General features: G+C 40.4%; 8 protein-coding genes across 8 annotated transcripts; 5 read left to right on the forward strand and 3 right to left on the reverse strand.

Annotated features, from left to right (window-relative positions):
* Nucleotides 1-696: 696 nt before the first annotated feature.
* SJAG_02116 (rnapii degradation factor) lies at nt 697-3,952 on the reverse strand. Its single transcript, XM_002173293.2, has one exon. It carries the CDS (start codon nt 3,744-3,746, stop codon nt 1,089-1,091), a length of 2,658 nt encoding a protein of 885 aa, XP_002173329.1. The 5' UTR covers nt 3,747-3,952; the 3' UTR covers nt 697-1,088.
* A 582-nt stretch (nt 3,953-4,534) lies between these two features.
* SJAG_02117 (Tre1 family protein) lies at nt 4,535-7,644 on the forward strand. Its single transcript, XM_002173294.2, has one exon. The coding sequence runs from the start codon at nt 4,911-4,913 to the stop codon at nt 7,302-7,304; it is 2,394 nt and encodes a 797-aa protein (XP_002173330.1). The 5' UTR covers nt 4,535-4,910; the 3' UTR covers nt 7,305-7,644.
* On the forward strand, nt 7,610-10,700 carry SJAG_02118 (pheromone-regulated membrane protein). The gene has a single exon (XM_002173295.2). The coding sequence runs from the start codon at nt 8,114-8,116 to the stop codon at nt 10,337-10,339; it is 2,226 nt and encodes a 741-aa protein (XP_002173331.1). The 5' UTR covers nt 7,610-8,113; the 3' UTR covers nt 10,340-10,700.
* On the forward strand, nt 10,643-13,577 carry SJAG_02119 (Rik1-associated factor Raf2). The gene is made up of 2 exons (XM_002173296.2): nt 10,643-12,641; nt 12,698-13,577. Exons 1-2 carry the CDS (start codon nt 10,962-10,964, stop codon nt 12,905-12,907), a joined length of 1,890 nt encoding a protein of 629 aa, XP_002173332.1. The 5' UTR covers nt 10,643-10,961; the 3' UTR covers nt 12,908-13,577.
* SJAG_02120 (cargo receptor for soluble protein) lies at nt 11,375-14,556 on the reverse strand. The gene is made up of 2 exons (XM_002173297.2): nt 13,348-14,556; nt 11,375-13,307 (listed from the first exon to the last, which is right to left on the reverse strand). Exons 1-2 carry the CDS (start codon nt 14,168-14,170, stop codon nt 13,210-13,212), a joined length of 921 nt encoding a protein of 306 aa, XP_002173333.1. The 5' UTR covers nt 14,171-14,556; the 3' UTR covers nt 11,375-13,209.
* Nucleotides 14,557-14,706: 150 nt separating this feature from the next.
* On the forward strand, nt 14,707-15,359 carry SJAG_02121 (60S ribosomal protein L36). Its single transcript, XM_002173298.2, has 2 exons — nt 14,707-15,016; nt 15,122-15,359. The coding sequence occupies exons 1-2, from the start codon at nt 14,786-14,788 to the stop codon at nt 15,197-15,199; spliced, it is 309 nt and encodes a 102-aa protein (XP_002173334.1). The 5' UTR covers nt 14,707-14,785; the 3' UTR covers nt 15,200-15,359.
* A 425-nt stretch (nt 15,360-15,784) lies between these two features.
* SJAG_02122 (hypothetical protein) lies at nt 15,785-16,451 on the forward strand. The gene is made up of 2 exons (XM_002173299.2): nt 15,785-15,941; nt 16,003-16,451. Exons 1-2 carry the CDS (start codon nt 15,930-15,932, stop codon nt 16,231-16,233), a joined length of 243 nt encoding a protein of 80 aa, XP_002173335.1. The 5' UTR covers nt 15,785-15,929; the 3' UTR covers nt 16,234-16,451.
* A 1,662-nt stretch (nt 16,452-18,113) lies between these two features.
* Nucleotides 18,114-19,778, reverse strand: SJAG_06598 (hypothetical protein; the record flags this gene model as incomplete). Its single annotated transcript, XM_011050722.1, has 1 exon — nt 18,114-19,778. The coding sequence occupies one exon, from the start codon at nt 19,776-19,778 to the stop codon at nt 18,114-18,116; it is 1,665 nt and encodes a 554-aa protein (XP_011049024.1).
* Between the last annotated feature and the right edge of the window lie 131 nt (nt 19,779-19,909).

Genomic DNA, 19,909 nt, shown 5'->3' on the forward strand with positions numbered 1-19,909 from the left:
TTATTCAGCAGAAGTTTGTTTGCTTTCCTAATACGGATATGGTTCGCTCAGATGTGCAACAACTTTTTAATTTGCGTACTAATGTTGATTCGAACGACAAATCAAAAATTGCTGCAAGTGATTTTCATTTTATTGACGATATTCCCTTATATAATATAAACAACCCCAATAATAGTATTGTTTACGGAGTTTCAACTTGTGGCAGTAAACTGGCAAAGTAGATATAACAATAAAAACCCATAAATATCCAATCGATGAAGGGACCATTTAGTGGTCTTTAACTTCATGTATTCGTATTGTTCAAAAACCCAACTATAAATCGAAATAGAGCGAAAGCAATACTTCAAAAAAGCGATGCTATATCTACAGAATCCGATTGTTAATCGTATACATTTATATAACAGTAAACTTTAACAAGCTTTGACGAAAGTACTTGCTACTTCTTGATTAACTTTCAACCATGAGTATCACACTTGATTTATCTATCCAACAAAGGTTAACATACGCCTTAAGGATCCAATACTAATATGCAATTACTTAAATGTGTAACCACATGTCCGCGGCTATTGGACTTAAAGAGCTACTTTTATGAACTTCTCTGCTTAACACCTTTATTACATATAATGAAAGAAAACAGATTGAATTAGCGATAGAAATTCCCATTAAGAACTGTATCAACTTAGACTAACATTAACACTTACTGGTTCCATCAACACACACTTCTAAACTTGAACGGAAAACCTATAAACCACCGCTCAACCATTAAGTTCCAAACTTAAAAACATTCAAGAAATCATTAGTACGAACTGTACGATTAAAATCTCTCTGCACGACTCGTGAGCCATAGATTTGTCTCCCCCAACACAAGTAACACACAATGAATTAAAAAGTTTCTAATAGGAGCCCATAATCATTCGCGACTCCGTAACTTATAAACACGTAGCAAAGAAATCTCAAGTTAGCGCTGAAACCGCAGTGATTGCCGACAAAAGTATCCAATGTTTTGTTACGAGTAGCAAGCATGCACACGAAAACCCCCGTTCGTGCATGAAAGCCTTCGAACGTTGCTTCAGCACTCTTTTTTTAGCTTATTGTTGAGATGGTCCATACCAACCGGCGCCGCCCGTACGGTTCATATAGGGTTGATTAGCATAAGCACCGAGACCGGGACTTGCCACGTTCACAGGTGCACCGTAAGGAAAACCAGCTCCTAATTGCCCTGGTGAGATACCCTGCTTCCCATTGGGCTGAAGGCCTTGCTGTTGAACTTGTTGAAGTCCACTAAATGGAATGTTCTGGGGGCTAAAGACAGAGTTGTTGTCAATGGCGGCCATTGGATGAATCGGTGTCATGATAGGTGTACCACGATTAGCATTCGCAATATTAGCAGAATTCTGAGCGGATACACCCCCATTCATAGTATTTCCATGCACGTTATCACCAGCAGAACTTTGAACATCATGACCATGTGTTTTATCCGCATTCAGTCCTCCGTTAGGTCCCGACATGCTGGTTGGTGTCGAAGGACCGGCTGCTTGACTACGAGCATAATAATTAGCATGTGCAGCAGAAGGATATGGCGAGAATTCAGAAGGTGCATTAGGCATGTAGTTTTGTGGCGTCTGGTTAAACTTGTAACCACCATAAGAAGTCAATTGTGTGGGATACTGCAGGAATGGATACGAATGGGGAGGAATTTGCTGGGGCAGTATAAGAGGACTACTGGTCGCAGCCCCAATATTGGCATTTTTCACACCATTGCCGTTGTAGGATGAGTCAGTTGGTACGCCGGCGGCTTGAACACCGTTGTCAAAAAACTGTGAATGAATTCGATCATTCCCATAACCAAAAGCGGCGGAGGCAGAATTAAGCTCAGCATTGGGAGACATTCCGTACTGAGGAGGAACATTGTTCTGTTGTTGTGTACCCGACATATAGGGAAGATTGTGCATAAAAGCACTGGGCGGATATCCCTCAACATGTGCATTCATGGGATTCACTTTGCGGCTATCGACCTGGTTGAAAAAACGAGAAGGAACAGAGGCATCATTGTCACTCGTGCTTTCATTTGCCGCCATCACGTAAGGATGAGGAGTCAAGTCGGCAGGAACACCGTTAAAGGGGCCAGAAGTTTCGTACATAGGTCTCACGGGAATGCCTCCGATTGTAGGAGCTGTTTCTCCAGCCATGTAACCCTGTGAGTGACCAGAAATACCTGAAAAGCCGGGCGCAGGTTTGGTCTTAGCACTGCTCGCCTCCTTTGGCTCACGTGAAGCACCGACTTTGCGAGTCTCGTTTTGAGTGGTAGACTTACGAGAACGAGTATTACTATGGGAAGCCACCGTAGCTGCTACAGAGACAGAGGATACAGGGACAGCATTGGTAGGTTGCTGACGAGCAGGGCCGGCGGGTTTTTGTCTATCTTCCCAAGCAGTAGTTGGAACGGCAGACTTCGTATTAGACGTTGAGCGATTATCACGCGGCTCAACATCAGACTTGGCAAGAGACTTAATGGGTGAAGTTGATACTACATCGTCATTCAATGTTAACGAGCCGAACTTTAGGCCGGCCTTCTTCGGCTGAAGCGACTTCGGCATAGGCATAACAACAACACTTTCTTCCGAGGATAAATGTTTTTGAAACACAAACTGAGCCGTGCTTCCTGGTACGATAGTGGGGATGTTCTTCACATTAGGTGCGGCACTTGTGAGGAAGTTGGATTTTGCTTGAATAATGGGAGCAGGTGTTTCAGCAGCAACATGGGCAGTGGGAATGGGAGCGGCTGCCGATATTTTGGTTTGCTGAACAGGGGCGACGTTAGCATCAACGGTATGAACGGGAGCAGCGGGAATCGTTTCAGGGGCAGTCGCAGTGGTCCTAGAGGGTGCAGATGTTAGATGTGCTTCATTGCTTGCCGGAGGTGGTGATGGTACAGTGTTTTTGGTCTTGTTCAAGGATAGTTCATTAAGTTTCGTCATAACAGTAGCAGTAGGAGTGGGAACCCACGCCTTGTCCTTTGCCTTGTTTCTGGCAATAGAGGCCCAAGTTTTTACAGGTTTCTGAGCTGTTTTTTCCGATTGGCGTTCTTCTCTTGATGTAACAGAAGCTTCAGTGGCAGTGGTACCCGTTGTCATTTTTGGTTCATCGAAATCACCTGTTGGTTTTTCAAGCTTCGCTAGTGAAACAGCAGTGTTTGCAACCTTATCGTTCTCCGTAAGAATTTGACCCGTATGAGCTGCTTTTGCAATCCCTGTTTCACCTTGCTTAGACTTAACTGCTTCTGGCACTGTAGAGTTACGTTTTCCATTTTCTTGAGCTTTAAACCGGTGCTTTCTGGACCGTCTTGACTCATTTAACGATACAGTCTTAGATTCTGGGCCTGTGGAAGACTTTGGTACTTTGACGGTTTTCGGGGGCTTCTTCTTCGTTTCCCATTTTGAAGCATGCCCTTCTGAAATATGTAGAATAGTAATTTCTAAATCATTGTCGGACTCCCGCAAAGCATCATGAAGGTCTTCTTCTGTCCATTCCGGAAACAGTTCTCGTAAAACATTAACTTTGCTCTCTGGCGACAAGTCTGTAGGCTGAAGCAGTTCTTCATCAACGTCAATATTTAATTGAGGTTGGTTAGATATACGGTTGCCGTCTTTCACGTTTTTCTTTGCATTTGAAGCTGGACTAGCTTGCTTTCGGGGCTGACTCTTTTTTGCGGTCCTGCCGAACCGTCCCTTGTCTGTATTGCTCATGTTACGTGTATTTCAGTCCTTCCTTCACGAGAATGCGTTCTTTGATACTAAAGGTACACCTCTCTCGGACACAAGGACGTGATAAAAATAATTTTCGTTACGTGGCAGGGTATGGGTGGTTAGTAGCAAAGCGCGGTGGTGAACCTGAATTCCCTTTTCGTGTACGTTTTGCACCCATAAGGAAAAGTATTCGGTAAATTTTGTTCAGCAAACAAAAAAAACTAATAGCATTGCTGAGTTTGTATTCGGATTTGCAGCCGTTCAATACTAATATTGCTACAGTTACACTGTAAATGGAAAGTAAAATGTGAAAGTATCAGTTAACGAAAAACTTTAAAATGAATTTCAGCTATTAATGTGAAAGTTACACATTTAAAGAACTGTAAATTTAGAGAATTTGTATACTGTTCTCCCTTACTTATTGGTGGCAAATTAATAGAATGCAAACGAAAGCCTTAAGGAAAAGGTTGAAGCAAAATTAGTACATCTAATTAAAGCTGCTTACAAGCCATTACAAGCATTACAAGATAATAGGTGAATTGATTTAATATTGAAACAAAACAAATGAAAAAAAGGAAACAAATAAAAAAGTCAAAGATTCCATTACTCTTCCACAAGTGATATTCAAAATTCTTAATGCAGACAGATAATCTAAGGTTAGATAATTAAACCTGTTTTGTTAAATACACAAAGACCTTGGATAACAATTCTGTCTTACTGGATCTAATATATTATCCCCGTTACCCCCACCGATGACACTAAATCCTCTTAGTTCCAACCCCCACATCACGAAGGAGAGGCAGTTATACTCTTAGAGATGCAGTCATTGTGACCTGAGTTTTAACCATCACCAAACCAGAAGTGATAGGAAATAAAGGTACTACGCGTTTAAGAGTGTCACCGTGCATAGTTTTGTTCTGCAAGTGGTGTTCTTGCTGGATCTTTGGTCAGCTTCCTTTGAGAGGAAGTGAGGACCGCCAAATCTAGTGTCTTTCACGGTTCCTTATTTTATCTTAAGAATTGTTCTCTTGGTGGTATTTTTAAAAGTATCTTAATTACTCAAAATCTGGACTGTTGTTCCTGTGTTTCTAAAGATTCTTAGAGCATTCATATAATTTATTCTGGACGGTAACGATAATTGTGTTTTTTATTCTTGGTTTGAAAATGGTCGTTTCAAATCCGGAGAAAAGCAGAAATTTGTATGTTCCTCGGCCTTCTCCTCCACCTTCGTACGAAGAGGTCGAGGTTGAATTGCTCGCAGAGGTCCCGCCTGTAAATTCAACAAGTTTAGGGACGACACCAGTGCATCACTTTGAAGTGGAAGAACCCCCTTCACCCTCACGTTTGGCTCGCTATCCACGTCTTCAGAAGAAGTTGGAAGATTTGCATGAAGGTTGGGCTTCGGTTCGACATTCTTTTAACACCCGTTGCCTTCCTCTCCTTCGGCGCATTCCTTTTCATTTGCTGTATCTTTTCCTTGTCGCAATTGTTCTTTTCATTACCAGTTACTATGGATTCTCCGATGAGACAGGAGTTCAAATTATTCAACATTATGATGAGGAATACCTTGTTTCGTACCTTCTTCGTACTACTAATTGGCGTATTGGCGAATATCTTCCTTACTTTGCCAATAAATATCGCAAAATGGGGACAATTGGAGATAACAAACTGGCGGAAATGATGTTATATAGACTTCGCTACCTTGCACTTGACAACTTGGATTTGAATACGTTCTATACTTATGCACATTTCACAAAACCTCCTACACTAGAAGTGGTTGATGATAGTTCTTTCCATGCCCTGGTTTCTGAGATTCCTATTCAAAACTCACAACAGGAATATGATGCTGTTATTTCTTATACATATTCTGCCGATGGTAATGTTACGGCTCCCCTTGTCTATGTAAATACTGGTACAGATGAAGATTATTCCACACTCGATGACCTAAATATTCAGTATAAGGGTGCTATTGTAATTTTACGTGCAACTCGCGATAAGGTGCGCCAAGCTGTATGGACGGCAGAACGCCATGGTGCTGTTGGATGTCTTGTGTACGACGAGACACTTTCTGCAGGCTTCGCAAGTAATGCTTGGTATCCTACTGGTCCCTTTGCGAAGCCTGACACGATTTTCCGTACTAGTTTAGCACGGTCGTATTATTACATGGGTGATCCCTTGACACCTGGTTTTGCCTCAACGTATAGAGGAAAACGTTTAGACCGGTCCACCGAATTGGTGACAAGTAAGATTCCTGCGCTTCCTTTGTCTCAACAAAATGCACAGGAATTGATGCTTCGATTGGTGGGTCGAGGACATCATATACAAACAGATGCCTGGAAGATGTCTCTTCCTGGTGTTCAAAATTGTTGGACCGGCCTTGGTTCGAACAGTGAGGGTGAACCTCTAAATGTTCACATCCAAACGAATATGAATTACGAAGTTGATGCGCAATCTATCAATGTTCTTGCCGAAATTGAGGGTATGGATAGAAATGAGTTTATTGTCGTTGGTGCTCCTCGCGATTCGTATGATTATGATGTTCTAGGAACGGGATTGGCATCGGCAAGTTTGATGAACCTTATCGAAGTTTTTACTGAAATGCGTTCTGCTTTGTCGTGGCGTCCTCGTCGGACGATTGTTTTCGCAAGTTGGGATGGACGAATGTATAATGCTCTTGGAAGCACTGAATGGTTGGAACAATTTGAAGAGGAGCTTCAAGGAAAGATTGTCGCATACGTAAATGTTGATGTTGCCTTCAAGGGAAGTCGATTTACAGCTCGAACTGTTCCAGGGTTACAAAAGATAGTAAAACGTTCGTTTTCAATTGCACGGCGTAATTTCCCATCCCAAGACGGCTACTTTATGACCGATGATTTTGACATTGGACCCGATTACACTAGCTTCTTGAGCCATTCAGGAATTCCTGTTATAAATATTGGGTTTGAGCGAGACTCAAAAACAGAACCGGATCCATTGCTTGGTTCTATCCTTGATTCAAAGGAGTGGTTAACCACATATGAAAGTGGATATGAACAATATGTCAACATGCTTACTGAGGTGTGGGCACTCATTTTACTTTCTCTTTCAAACGATCCCATCGTTCCTTTCTCATTAGCAGATGAAGTTGATGGTTATGCATCTTTTATAAACCGTTTATCAGCAACCCCGGCTAGTCAAAATATTGATTTCAGCTCTATTTCAGAGGAACTACAAGCCTTGAAGCTACTTGCCAATAACTACACTTTTTTTCTAGAAAAATGGGTCAAGGAAGAAGGGCATTCAATGTACTTATCTACAAATCGTGTTTACCCGGAGCTCAAAAATGTCAATCAGTTGTTGATGAGCTTTGAACGGGCCTTCACGGATCCCGTTGGTTTGCCAGGACACGAATGGTACAAACATGTTATATATGGACCAAATATACGTGATCAGAAGCCTTTTGTGCTTCCGTCTGTATATGAGCAGCTATGGATTGGAAATTATACGGGGGCACAGCAAGAATTAGATCGTGTTTCTCGTGCTATCCAGCGTGCAACGGAATTGTTTCAGTTTTCCTAGTTTTTTGAGAACTATCTCCTGTTCCCATCCTTTATCATTCAACCATCTATTTTGAAAAAAGCTTCATGACCTTTCAACTGTTTTGTTTATCTCTTATTACTCGTTTCGTTACTCAGTCCGTTCTTGTACAGAAAAGAATCCCAATTGACTCCAATTTAATTCTGCCTATTTTCGTCACCAACACTCACCTTTCTTTTTTAACCTCCTTTATTTCTCGATAATTACATTTCTTTTGTCTCTCGGACAAACATCACACAATAATTTTATATGACTGTGAAGTTTGTTTTTATATAGTGTTATGCAAGCAAAACATGAAATAAGATACAATATTTTGTTCGTATTTTACTTTCTAGGTGTTTACATGCGATCGGAGTGTGCGCATATAATTCCGGTTTTGCATGTATCTGTCAATTACCTGTCTGATTATAGAACAACATCCATCGTTGTTTAAACAGTCAACTATGCCTAATCCAAGATGACAACCAACCTCTATTGAGCTTAGAATACAGAAAACCCTAGCCGTTCTATCTCAGATTTCAAAGCGGCTTCGCACTTCGTTCCTCATATTACCACTTTTTCGGAATAACTTGCCTTCTCTCCCAATCCATCTTTCTTTTGTTTTTACACTATCAATTGCACTCATTTGAACAATTCGTCAATATTCGTTCAATTTGTGAGGTTTAAAAAGCATAGTTTATTGGATTCCGTTGTTTTTTACTTTCTTTTTTCATTGCCTATATTTTCTGCCATCGTGTCTCAGAACTTTTTAACTCTTATTGAAGAAACTCGACCAAGAGTTAAAGAAGTACATGAAAGACTCCCAAGATCCTCCAGAGCAGCCTGGTCGTCTTCACCTCCGTTTGGATATCCCGAGTTCGCCGTTTTCGCAACTCGGAAGTTTGAGACCCAGGCGACCGTCTTTGCAAGGGCGTACGTCTAGTTTCATTAGTATACCAGAAGATGCATCAAATGAATCTATTACAACGCCGACATCTCCACAGGCGTCGCTAACCCTGGGCTCTTATTCCCAATCTTCACCGATTGAAACGCAATGGGAAGATCTTCTGCCACCCTCATCACGAGGAGGACCGTGGTACAGGCGTCTAGCTTCAGAAATCAAACATGTTTTCAAGTCTTTCAAGGAAGACTGGGGTGCAGCTCAGAATAGTGTTAATGTTCGTCAACTTGCTGATAATAGGCCATTGCCAAAAAGAGCAAACTACCTAGGAGACACTGGTATAACAAAGCCAAAGAAGAGAAGATTGCGGATTCCAGGTTTATCAAGTCGTTCTGCCACAGATCTCACTTTGCCTCGCGATGAATCCTCAAAGAGTTTATCTACAATAGCTGCTCTAGCTTCCAATGCCATGCACACCGCCGGCGTAACAGCTCCATCAGTTGCTTATAACAGTTCTCATCACGTTTATTCTCCAAAGCCAACTCATTCCCGTAGAGGTTCATCAGTTTGGTTTACATCTTCCCCTCACCCTCCGCAGTCTCCAGTACAATCTCGCCCTCCTTTACAGCCCAGAGCCCATTCGTTTACGGCCCTTTCCGCCTTACGTTCGGATGCATCAAGCTTGCGCTCTGATGGCACCCGTGAATCTCGTAAGCACATCGTTGATGCGCACGAATTGAAACGTCAATTAGGTCACTGGCGTCAAAAACTTCTTAATAAACGTAACAAAAAACCAGATTATATCGTGCATGCTCAAGAAGAAAGCTCAAAACGAACATTTATCGTGGTTTTGTGTTATGCTATGATGTTATATGGTGCACCTTCTCATCGTCTTGAAGAGTATATGATGAATGCAATGAAAAATTGTCAAATTGAAGGTCGTGTAAATTACATTCCGGGTTGTATGGAAATTTGCTTTATCACTCGTCCTACTGATTCGAATTCTTACCAAAGTACAACGTATAACACGCTGGTAAAAGCCGCGGGTTTGGATATCGGGAAGCTTGAACGTGTTTTCCGGGTTTATAAAAGTACTATACACGATTTATATACAGCTGAGGAAGCGACTAAAATTCTGACCAGAATCTTAGAAGAACCAGAGTACTACAAGCCCTGGCAGCTAGTTGTTATTTATGGTATGTCAAGCGCTACGGCTGCTATATGGGCTTACGGAGGTCATTGGCGTGATATGGCACCTGCGTTTGTACTCGGATGCTTTGTAGGTTTCTTGCAAAATGTGGTTGCTGTTAGGAATCCACTTTACTCAAACGTTCTTGAAGTTACGTCAAGTCTCGTAACTAGTTTTTGTGCCCGGGCAATAGCTTCAATAGGTCCTGCTAGACAGCAAAAGTACTTTTGTTTTTCAAGTGTTGCAGAAAGCAGTATTACCCTCATCTTGCCTGGTTATATCATTTTGTGTGGAAGTTTGGAGTTACAGTCACACAGTCTGACCAGCGGCTCTTCAAGAATGTTTTATGCTGTTATTTATTCCCTGCTCCTTGGTTTTGGCATTGATGTTGGAAGTCAACTTTGGGGTTTAGCGACAGACAGAGCTCCTACATCATCAACATGCACATATGCGGTTAGCGCTTATTGGAAGATTCTGTTTGTTCCACTGTATCTTGTTTTCCAAGCAGCGGCTATCCGAGCTGTTCCAAAACAGATCCCCGTAATGGTTCTATTTGGTTCCATAGGATACTGTGTGTATTGGTTTGTCTCACAACGCTCATCTCCTCAAATTGCAGACGCTGTAGGTGCGTTTACACTCGGTGTTATGGCACATCTGTTTACACGTACAAGGCGCGGGTTCGCTTTTGCTTCTGTTATCACAGGTATGATGTGCCTTGTTCCCAGTGGTATTGCTGCGCAAGGCGGTCTGTTAGCTGGCTTAACATTACCGTTGTTTGACAAAGATGGCGTTAAAGCATCTACTGAGTACAAAACTCATCTGTTTGAAAGTTTCAGCTCCGGTGCTCAAATGATCCAAGTTGCGATTGGTCTTAGTGTTGGATTGTATGTTAGTGCATTGCTCGTTTATCCTTTTGGAAAGAAGAGAACAGCTCTATTTTCATTTTAATCCCCGGTCTAAAGGCGTTACTTAGAGTTCCTCCATGTACACGTCCGAGTTCATTCTATTGGGGAGGCTAAAGTAAGGACATTAAGATTCAATGTTTGTGCTGCTCATGTCATCTGTTTGAAGAATTGTAATTGTGAACCTTTGGGCAAAAAATTAAATATATAGAATATCAATAAATCCAGAAACCATAAATGCAGGACCTTGATTATCACTTAAATTTTCTTATAAATTTTTATATAACTCTGTTTTGAATAAATTAAACTATTTAGCAATATTGCACTAATATCAAATTAAAAAAGGGGGTGAAAAATAAAATAGAATTACACTTTAGATGTTCACAACAAGTTTTTGGTTTAGTTGTTACTACAAAGGTGAAAAAGTGATTAGTTTTTACCGTATCTCGCGACAGACCGCTCGCCTCACTTGAAGCGCCCTTGTCCTAACTCCTTTCAGTATAAGTTTCGCCATTTGTGGAATTTAATAATTTCAAATTTATTAAAATTGCTTTTATTACAGAGACGACTCCATTTTTCAGGCATTTCATGCCTCCCCGTGCGCTCTTAGAAAGGCTATGGGACATGGGTATTAGCGAAACCAAATAAACTCGGTCTATTACACCAAAATGACCATTAAAGAACGAAGTAACCCATCAAAAGCTACTAAACGTGAAGTGCAACAGCTTTCACATATTGTAGTTACCGACTCATCTGGAAAGATCGTTGACTTGCTGGAGGTTTTGGAAAAAGGTCCATTTACGTTAACTGGTCTAGTGCAGTTGGAAGAAAATGAAGAACCGGATCCATTAATCGACAGTACGATTGTTCTCGGGCATCCAATAAAAATTTCGCCAATATGGACGTACAGTCTAAAGGACGATCCAGTGAACAAAACTACGACTGTGTGGATCCTTACTCCTACGAAACAGTACGGCGTTCTTGGAGCTTCGAAAGAATATTCCTCAATATATAACACTATGGTAGAAAAATTACGACTCTTCTATATCATAAAAACAAAATTTAAGAGAGACATGATGAAGGGAACTCTTGAAGATTACAACGAATATATTGTTGACATCTATCGTTGTCTTATTTTGAAACACAAGTTTGAGGCCTCCTTCCTTGTATATAAACATATTCGCTTTCTCATATCCCAAATGGTTGGATTTTCTTCTTCTCATGTTTGGGAAGAATCCCCATTCTTTCAAAGAATACGCGAATCAAACTTGCATATAATAAATGATGTGAATGAGGCTATTCATAAAACTCGTTTGAAACGTAAGGATTCTAAAGCTAAGGTTTCAAGCAATATCATAAAAACGGAACTTACGCTACAAGCACCGTCATCAATTTCCATCGATACTCGACAGTTTGACAAACGTCTTTACATTTCACATAGAACAACTGCCTTATTTTTCCCAAATAACTCAAAAACTGTTCCAGGTTTGCGAATAGTGGAACCGAATAATGAAGCAGATGAACTTTGGAAAACACTTCAAGATGTCTACAGCGGATGTAATACTCCATGGGACATTCAATCACTTTCTTTTTGGGACTGGTGTAATCTTATGTCCACAAAATTTAAGGAAACACCCTTGCAAACGCGAGTACGAATTGAAGGACATGCGGAGGCGCTTCTTTATTACATGCAGTCATTCCCACATTGGTTAAGTTCTTATTTGTTTGTATCCCTTAAAGAGTTTTGTGGTTATTCGGTTAATCTTCAGGAGGCGCGTTCCCTGTTTCGAGTGAAAGCAAGGTCTGCTCTTCGGCTGGCTCAAACAGACAGGGAAAGTATGGATGGAAAAGTAGATGCCACAGAAGAAGATGTTCTCAAAGCCCAACTGTGGGAAACTTTGGTCAAGAAGGCGTACTTCGGACTACCAAGTTCGGATTACATGAAGGATCAATACACAAAAGATATAATAAATTGTTTGAAGTTTACTTCAATGCATGCAGAGTCCGCACTTCTCAACCATATCCCATATCTAGTGAGGCGGATGAACGCAGACAATATTTATTGGTGCTCTTTGAGCATATATCACGAATTTTATAATATTTTGGAGACTCTATATTCAGAATCGTTGCCGGATATTCCTTCAATATGGTCAAAACTCGTTCTTAACTCACATGGTATTAAACCATATACGAAAAAGGGCAGATCACATTCAAGCTCATCTAAAAATGCAAACTCAATAGTGGACACACTTCTTCCTGAAAATTCCACAAAGGTTAATTCGCTTTTGGAAAAGTCAAAACATTATTTTCATCGTCAACGGAATTTACCGCTTTTAAAAAAAATTAGAGTAAGTTGCACTTACAGCGCATTATGGCTTTTCATTGAACTAACCCCGAACTATAGCTTGTTGACATTCAAAAAAACTCTCAAGTGCTTTGGAAGTGCCCGGTAAATACGTGTACTTACTACGCAGTTCATAAGGGAACTATAAACGATGTAAATGGTATTCTCAACCACATATACCATCATCTTGGACCAAATCATAAACTAAATAGCAGAACCAAAGACACGATCAGGCTTATAGAATTTCTCGATACCTTATCGGGAATTTGAGTAGCCATGAAATACATACTCGCTCAATTTAATCAATATGTACCAAAGTAATTCCAAATTTCACTGTTATACTAAAGACTCATTCACATGAGTTGAAGGTCATAAATTTGGTTATTTCTGTCGTGATGAATTTGAGGCCGACATGCTATATTCAACCTGTTCTTTAGAATCGTAGCTTCATTCAATGCGGGGATTTTATAGCAGAGGAAGTGATAAAAATCGTGAAGATCCTAAGGACATTACAGCGCGTTGAGATGTGGGCCCATATGTACCGGAAGGGAACAATAAAACAATGTGTGTTCTTAATAGAACTTTTTCTTTTCGTCCACAGATATCTTTCCAGGACCGGTGTTAACTAGATACAATAAGCCACCAATGATGGACAAAGTTTGAAAGAAATCTATACTTGTAAGTACAACGGACACGTTTAGCAAACTTACCATAACGGTAAAAATCACGATGAGGACTATCTTTAGGAAGAGTCCAAAAGCTGTTAATAATAAAATTGGAGATGCTTAAGATGAAAACGAGGATAGTCGCAGAAACCTTGGCCTTGAAACCAATAACGACCATAACACAAGCAATGGCTGACATGATGTGAACTAAGATCCGAGTAGGTGTGCGATTCGTTTCTTTTGCCAAGAGACCAATAAACATAAAAATAAGCAAGACACGTCCAGTGAGCTGGAAGTAAGTACGCTTGTTAGTTTCCGAAACAGCGGGAAGGCCAGCAAAACGATTGACACGATGATGGATAAATGTGTCTCCAGCTACAAGAACCAAACCTCCAATAACACTGAGATTTCGGAAAAAGAAATCAACGTCAAAGAGGAGTCCGTAACAGAAAGTTTGCAGAACAACAACAAAAAGCAGCGACGCAATTGCATACATCTGTTTTCTCTTTATAACGACAAGTAGGGAGCCGAAGAACATCAAAATTACGTTGATGAACAGTAAAAGCGGAGCTGTTCCAAATCGAAATCTACGATAATCACGCATAAACGCAACTTGATCGCCCCATTGTGTGCAAATACGGAAAGAGTCCTCAAAAAAAGTTGCTATAATAAGAAAACGACCCAATGGAGTAAGATACGGTTTCACAGGTTCAAAATACTCCTCTGTCTGCTCCCAGACCTGTGAAAGTCTTTCGGACATTGACCGTTGAGAACGTCCAACGTTACTAGGACCTGCAGGAGGCTGTCCATAAAACCGACGATTAGGATTCGACAATGGGATTGAAGAAAAATGAGACCTGGACGTCATTTTCAGTCAGAATGTTTCGTACAGCCAAACCTTTGAGAAATACAAACGAAGCTGTGCAAATCAAACAACAAACAAAACCAACACCTATAACAGCGCAACTTTTTGTTAAATGCTGCTAAAAGCAGAAGGTGTGTGCAAAGAACAGGTCACCGGGTCTCCATGTCATAGGGGTTATAACGATGAGTAGTCAATACAAGGATGCGTCAGAAACAATCCGCTCAACAAAAATTGCAACGCCAGAAATTTCAGAAGATGTTCACTGAATTCCTTAAGTGCTTTGCTTTATAAGCATATACTTTTTGTGGAATTTAAATTATTTACTAAATGATTAAAACAGTTATATTACGAAGTAAGCGAAGAGGCACAAAAAAAACGAAAGATTCAGCCTTAACGAACAAAGGGTTATAGTATTGCGAGTATGTGAAATTGAACTCCCTTATCCAAATGTTCTCTTCTTTAGTATTAATATTCAAGCTTTAATCTGTACACGGTCACGTGGTATTTCTAAATGAACTTTATTTCCATTTTTACAAATAGGTTAGGGTAAGTGACTGCATGTTCTGTTCGTAAAACTTGGGTAACGACAACTTGGGGAAATAAGCACGAACTGCAAAAATGGCAAATCAAGCACCCGAGCTGATTGTTGGTTTGAATAAAGGCAAGGCTTTGACCAAGCGTCAACTTCCTGAGCGTCCCTCTCGTCGTAAGGGTCGTCAAGCCAAGCGCACCATTTTCGTCCGCTCTGTTGTCCGTGAAGTTGCTGGTTTTGCTCCCTACGAGCGTCGCCTGATGGAGTTGATTCGTAACTCTCAGGACAAGCGTGCTCGTAAGCTCGCTAAGAAGAGAGTAAGTGATATTTAATGAGTTCAAGCAGCTGTGTCATGTTGCACTTGCGCGGATGCAACGCTCTGCTTGCGTTTTGATCCAGATATACTAACTACTCTTGTTTAGCTTGGTACATTGGGCCGTGCCAAGGCCAAGATCGAGGAGCTCTCGGGTGTTATCCAAAGTTCTCGTTTGGCTCACTAGGTTTATGCGGGAATTTGGTGATGCAGTATTCTCAAGCTGTAACCACTACGCGTGTAATAAAATGATGAATGGCAGTTCGTGTATGGGTTATTCCTGATTTTATTGTGACAATTTGGTTCGTAATGTTGTTGTCAGTATTATCATATAGTGTTTATTGGTGTAGACTGTTTGCACTTGCGTTTTGGGGGTGTTGTCGTTTGATGACGATACTCTTTGGGATGCGAAGTGACGTGCTAACATTGAAAATTCTACATTCGATTGACCTAGCGACGCTTTTCCTGCGCTATTGCTCATTACATTATGTATCTGTTGAGCGTTCGTATTTGAGTTTACTTGACAAACAATGAATTGTTGACTGGTAATGTGTGTTGGGACAAATATAATTGTCATGGCGAATACCAAAAAATTTTTTGAAGAAATTTTTGAGCCTCGTAAGGCCACATAAAATGAAAATAGCTTCCATCCATTGCACAGATACACGTCGAGTAATAGTTTCGTAACGCAAGCTGATGACAATTATATGACTCAACCTCTTATTAGGCTTTTGCATCTGTATGAATTGCCACTACAGCCTCTCTAAGCCATAATGAAATATTTGTTGTATATAAGAGGGAACGTTGCAAAATGCTATCATAATCTAACCTTCTAATCATAAGACTTGGAAGGGAAACGACTTACACTTAATCGTAAGTACGAAAAAGCAAATTAAGAGGTTTTCTACTTTAAAACTATGCGCAGACACGTACGTCGCATTCGCAATATCCGAGGAAACGCATATTGAATCGAGACTAACGTTTGTTTAGGGCGGCCGTCACGGCGGAGGATTTGGAGGCCCTGGAGGCGGCTTCGGAGGCCCTGGAGGCGGATATGGCGGACCAGGCGGCGGACCAGGCGGCGGATACGGCGGCTATGGTGGACAAGGAGGATACGGAAGACCCGGCGGCGGTTACGGACGGCCTATGGGTGGTGGTCCCATGATGGGCGGAGGGGGCCTTTGTGGCCCCAGATGCGGTCCTTGCTGTTCAATCATGTAAGCCTACGCGCCTATGAACTTTAAAAAGTATAATGTTGTTCGCTACGATTTATTTAATGACATAATGAATGAGCTTTTCTGCGCTTAAGGTAATGCATAAAATAAATTAGTTCTGTAGAGTCTGGGTTCGCTAAGGTTGCAAAAATGTACCACAGCGAGCAGTAATATTACCCTGAAAGACCAGTATTATGGCAAGTTGAATTTATGCGTTGGCAGTGAAAATCTTCACTACTAGTAAACATGTCTCGGTGTCGTGATGTAGTATTCCGGTGGAAATTTGAATAAGAGGGATGAACTAATTTGTCACTGATTAAACCAGCTAAAACTGAAGAGGATTCTTTCTCTTTATTTCTTTGAAACCGCGATAACCTACTCAACATTGTGTTTGATGTTCTTTAATATTATGATGTGTTAAATGACTTCAATTGAATGAATAGAGATAAAATTTGAAGGTAACTTCATGAAGTACAAGTACTTAGCGAATCTATATAACGTAACGTAATGGTATTTCAATGAACATTCTTGACCTACGTGTTCCTTAGTAGACAGGCTTACAAGAAGATTTGCTATACCCCAGTTATCGGATTCTTTTGAAATATAGGGATACTCTGTGAATGGTTGTGAATGTATATTTGGGTTACGTGCAACAAAAACAAGCTCAAATATTAAAAATCTAATGCTTTAATGTTGCGTTAACGGATTATTCATTTTTGTTGTGTAATTTTCTTCTTGCGACACAAACTGTACAAGCAGAAAGCTGGACTCGAACCAACCTTCGCTAATGGTTATCAAGCAATGGTGAAAATTTAATTGTGTATATATCATAATAGATTTTCACTTGACTCATTTTATAAATTAAAATCACGTCTCTGAGTCTGTTGATGATCGAAATTCGGTAATTCTGTAAACAATTATCTTTTGAGAATTATTATCTACGCAGTTAATGTGTATGCTGCGATATGTACTTTTTAAAACATAGTAATAAGGTTAGAACCAACAAACTCCAAAAAATGCGTACCTAGAGTTATACCCGACTGAAGAGTTGTTCGTTCTGAGACATAAAACAATACCTCTTCTACGAAAAATGTTAATATTTTGTTTGACTATCATGTTCGTTAAGTATACCTTTTACTTAACTCAACAATCTGAAGAATTGAAAGCTTGATTTATCTACTAAAAAAATACTGTCAAGGTGAACTACCTAGCTAGCTAATGTCTTGTTGTAATTCAATTATTATTTGCGACAGCATATTTAAAGAGCTCCCCTACCATACAATATCAATCACGAATTATTAAAACAAACATAAAAGAGTTAAAGTGTTCCCATACTTAGAAGTTGAGTTCTGGTACATAAATGACATGTTTGTTTTTGGTAATCTCAATGTAACATTTTTAAGGACCAAAACAACCGAGTCTATGGAAAAGAATATAAGAACGAGTATTCTTTTTGTTGCCTTTGCAATCGCTCATGCGTTATCAGTTTACTTCGCGAGAATTGGAGTGATTGCGCTAAAATCGGCTTTTATTCGCAAAAGCCGACTAAATGATGCACTCTGCGATACTTGGTTTACAACCTGCGAATAGGGGTTAGAGTGATGGGAACAAGGACTTACAGTTGCACAGTACGTTGTTGTATTTCGAAACTCTGAAACTTAACTCATTGTTATTGTTTAAAGCGAGAAAAGTACTACTGATAATCCGTTTTTATTGTAGTCTTCAGTAGAGTTTGACTAAAAATTCTATATTTACACACATCTTTTAACGTGCAGTCTTGTCTAATGATACTAAACCAGAATACAATAATGATAAGAACCCGCATTTAACAACTTTAAACTGAACCTGTATAAGAGAAGCTTAAAGGCTTGCTGTTCTCTGGAGTTTTCAGTAGCTGCTTTTTTCCTTTATATATCTGTCAGAATCAAATGACTGCGCAATTCCTTTTTCAAGAACAGACATACCAGCAAGCCCCACAACAGCAATATTTGTTTTGGGACCAATGAACCAATGTTTTGCAGATATTGCATACCACAGAACCACAGCACCCATTGGGAGTCCGAATACAAGACAGGTCCAGTTCATTTGCTGCATACTAGGTCGTGAAGAATTTGGGAAGCATAATATGGGAATCATAATAATCACAAATATAGTAGCGATAGCACATATTGGTCGGGAGAACCGACCAAGGTTCCAAGGGCCGCGTCTAAAATCTTTATCTGACACAATAAAGGCACGAAGAAAGATAGGAACCGTAAAAGCTGTGAACGCCGCAATAGCAGTAACTGAGAAAACTGCGTTAACGGTTATTGATCCTGCAAATATTAATAAAAGGACAACGATCGCAATGGTTCCGTTCACAATGACTGTGTGTACCGGCGTCATTGTTCGTTTGTGGACTTGAGCCATCCACTTGGAACATGGTAGCACTTCATCACGAGCATATGAATAAGCAATACGAGAGGAAGCAATTAATACACCTTGTGCCATAATAAAGTTGGAAACAATTGTCAACGAAACAATAAACATGGCCGTTTTTTTGCTTAATACCTGTGTCAAATAAGCAACCCATAAGTTATCTGAAGTCACAACAGCATTTATATCCACAATTGTATAAGCTATAACTAGCTGGAAAAGCCAACCAACTAGACCTCCAATAGTAGAAGTCAAGAAAATGCCATTTGGGGCGTTCATGCTTGCATTGGCGCACTCTTCACTAAGATGAAATGAAGTATCGAACCCAGCCATAATCCAAATGACACCGCAGAAGGACATAAATACTGCAAACCAATCAGGCCACGATGTTACATTATTGAATTTTGTCCAAACGTCGCTCGATTTATTGAAGCCATTTCGCGATCCAGCTTCAATCAATATGACGAGCATTGAAACGAACAGAAAAACGGTGTTCAACAGTGTTCCAAAAGAATTTATACGACCTATAACCTTTGTGGGAAGTGATGCCATTATTGCAAAAACCAATATGAAGGCAACACACAAAAAATAAAGTTGATAGGGTTTCACTTTGTAGTCCTCCTGACTGATACGAATAGCTGACAATGTCATAGATGAGAGACTATATACACAACTTGGGAAACCGATAAGCTGCCCGAGATAATTAGACCAACCTGTAATCCAGGAAGCTAAGGGACCCCACCCTTTTGGCGCCAGTACAGACGCAGAGTAGTATAAACCACCTGAAGTGGGCATGCTGGAGCATAACTCTGCCAATGCTGCCGCTAAACAATCAACAAACACCATTGCTAGAAGCCAACCCCAGACCATTCCAGGGGTGCCTGCAAGCATTGTAAAGCACATTGTCGCTGCCACAGACGGAAGCAATCCGAGTACAGAAAAAGAAACACTAAATACGCTGAAGAGTGATAGCCCACGATCAAAGGCTTGCGTATAACCAAGCTTGGCCAAATCTTCAGCATCATCTAAACATTCCCTGTAGACTGGTTTGAATGCATTAGAGTCCAAAGAGATGCTGTAAGTTCTTGTAAGCGTGGTTGATCTTGTGAGTGAGTTGTAGATGTCCAAGCTACTCATCGTGAGAAGAATTTAATTCAAAAGTGAATATGAGAGATAAAACAACCGGAAAAAGGAATAAATACGAAGTGGAAGTTAAGAAACGGAATTGAGTAAAACGAGTGACAAAGAAAAAGCTCCTGCTGCAAATA

The sequence above is a fragment of the Schizosaccharomyces japonicus genome (genome assembly GCF_000149845.2).
Source record: "Schizosaccharomyces japonicus yFS275 unplaced genomic scaffold supercont5.2, whole genome shotgun sequence".
Lineage (NCBI taxonomy): Eukaryota > Fungi > Ascomycota > Schizosaccharomycetes > Schizosaccharomycetales > Schizosaccharomycetaceae > Schizosaccharomyces > Schizosaccharomyces japonicus.

Excerpts from the sequence above, each read along its gene's own strand:
- SJAG_02116 (XM_002173293.2), bottom strand. The coding sequence starts at position 3,746 with ATGAGCAATACAGACAAGGGACGGTTCGGCAGGACCGCAAAAAAGAGT.
- SJAG_02117 (XM_002173294.2), top strand. The coding sequence starts at position 4,911 with ATGGTCGTTTCAAATCCGGAGAAAAGCAGAAATTTGTATGTTCCTCGG.
- SJAG_02118 (XM_002173295.2), top strand. The coding sequence starts at position 8,114 with ATGAAAGACTCCCAAGATCCTCCAGAGCAGCCTGGTCGTCTTCACCTC.
- SJAG_02119 (XM_002173296.2), top strand. The coding sequence starts at position 10,962 with ATGACCATTAAAGAACGAAGTAACCCATCAAAAGCTACTAAACGTGAA. Across the intron at positions 12,642-12,697 it reads CGCTTTTAAAAAAAATTAGA|CTTGTTGACATTCAAAAAAA; the intron begins GTAAGTTGCACT and ends CCCGAACTATAG.
- SJAG_02120 (XM_002173297.2), bottom strand. The coding sequence starts at position 14,170 with ATGACGTCCAGGTCTCATTTTTCTTCAATCCCATTGTCGAATCCTAAT. Across the intron at positions 13,308-13,347 it reads TCGTGATTTTTACCGTTATG|ATTTCTTTCAAACTTTGTCC; the intron begins GTAAGTTTGCTA and ends TTACAAGTATAG.
- SJAG_02121 (XM_002173298.2), top strand. The coding sequence starts at position 14,786 with ATGGCAAATCAAGCACCCGAGCTGATTGTTGGTTTGAATAAAGGCAAG. Across the intron at positions 15,017-15,121 it reads GTAAGCTCGCTAAGAAGAGA|CTTGGTACATTGGGCCGTGC; the intron begins GTAAGTGATATT and ends ACTCTTGTTTAG.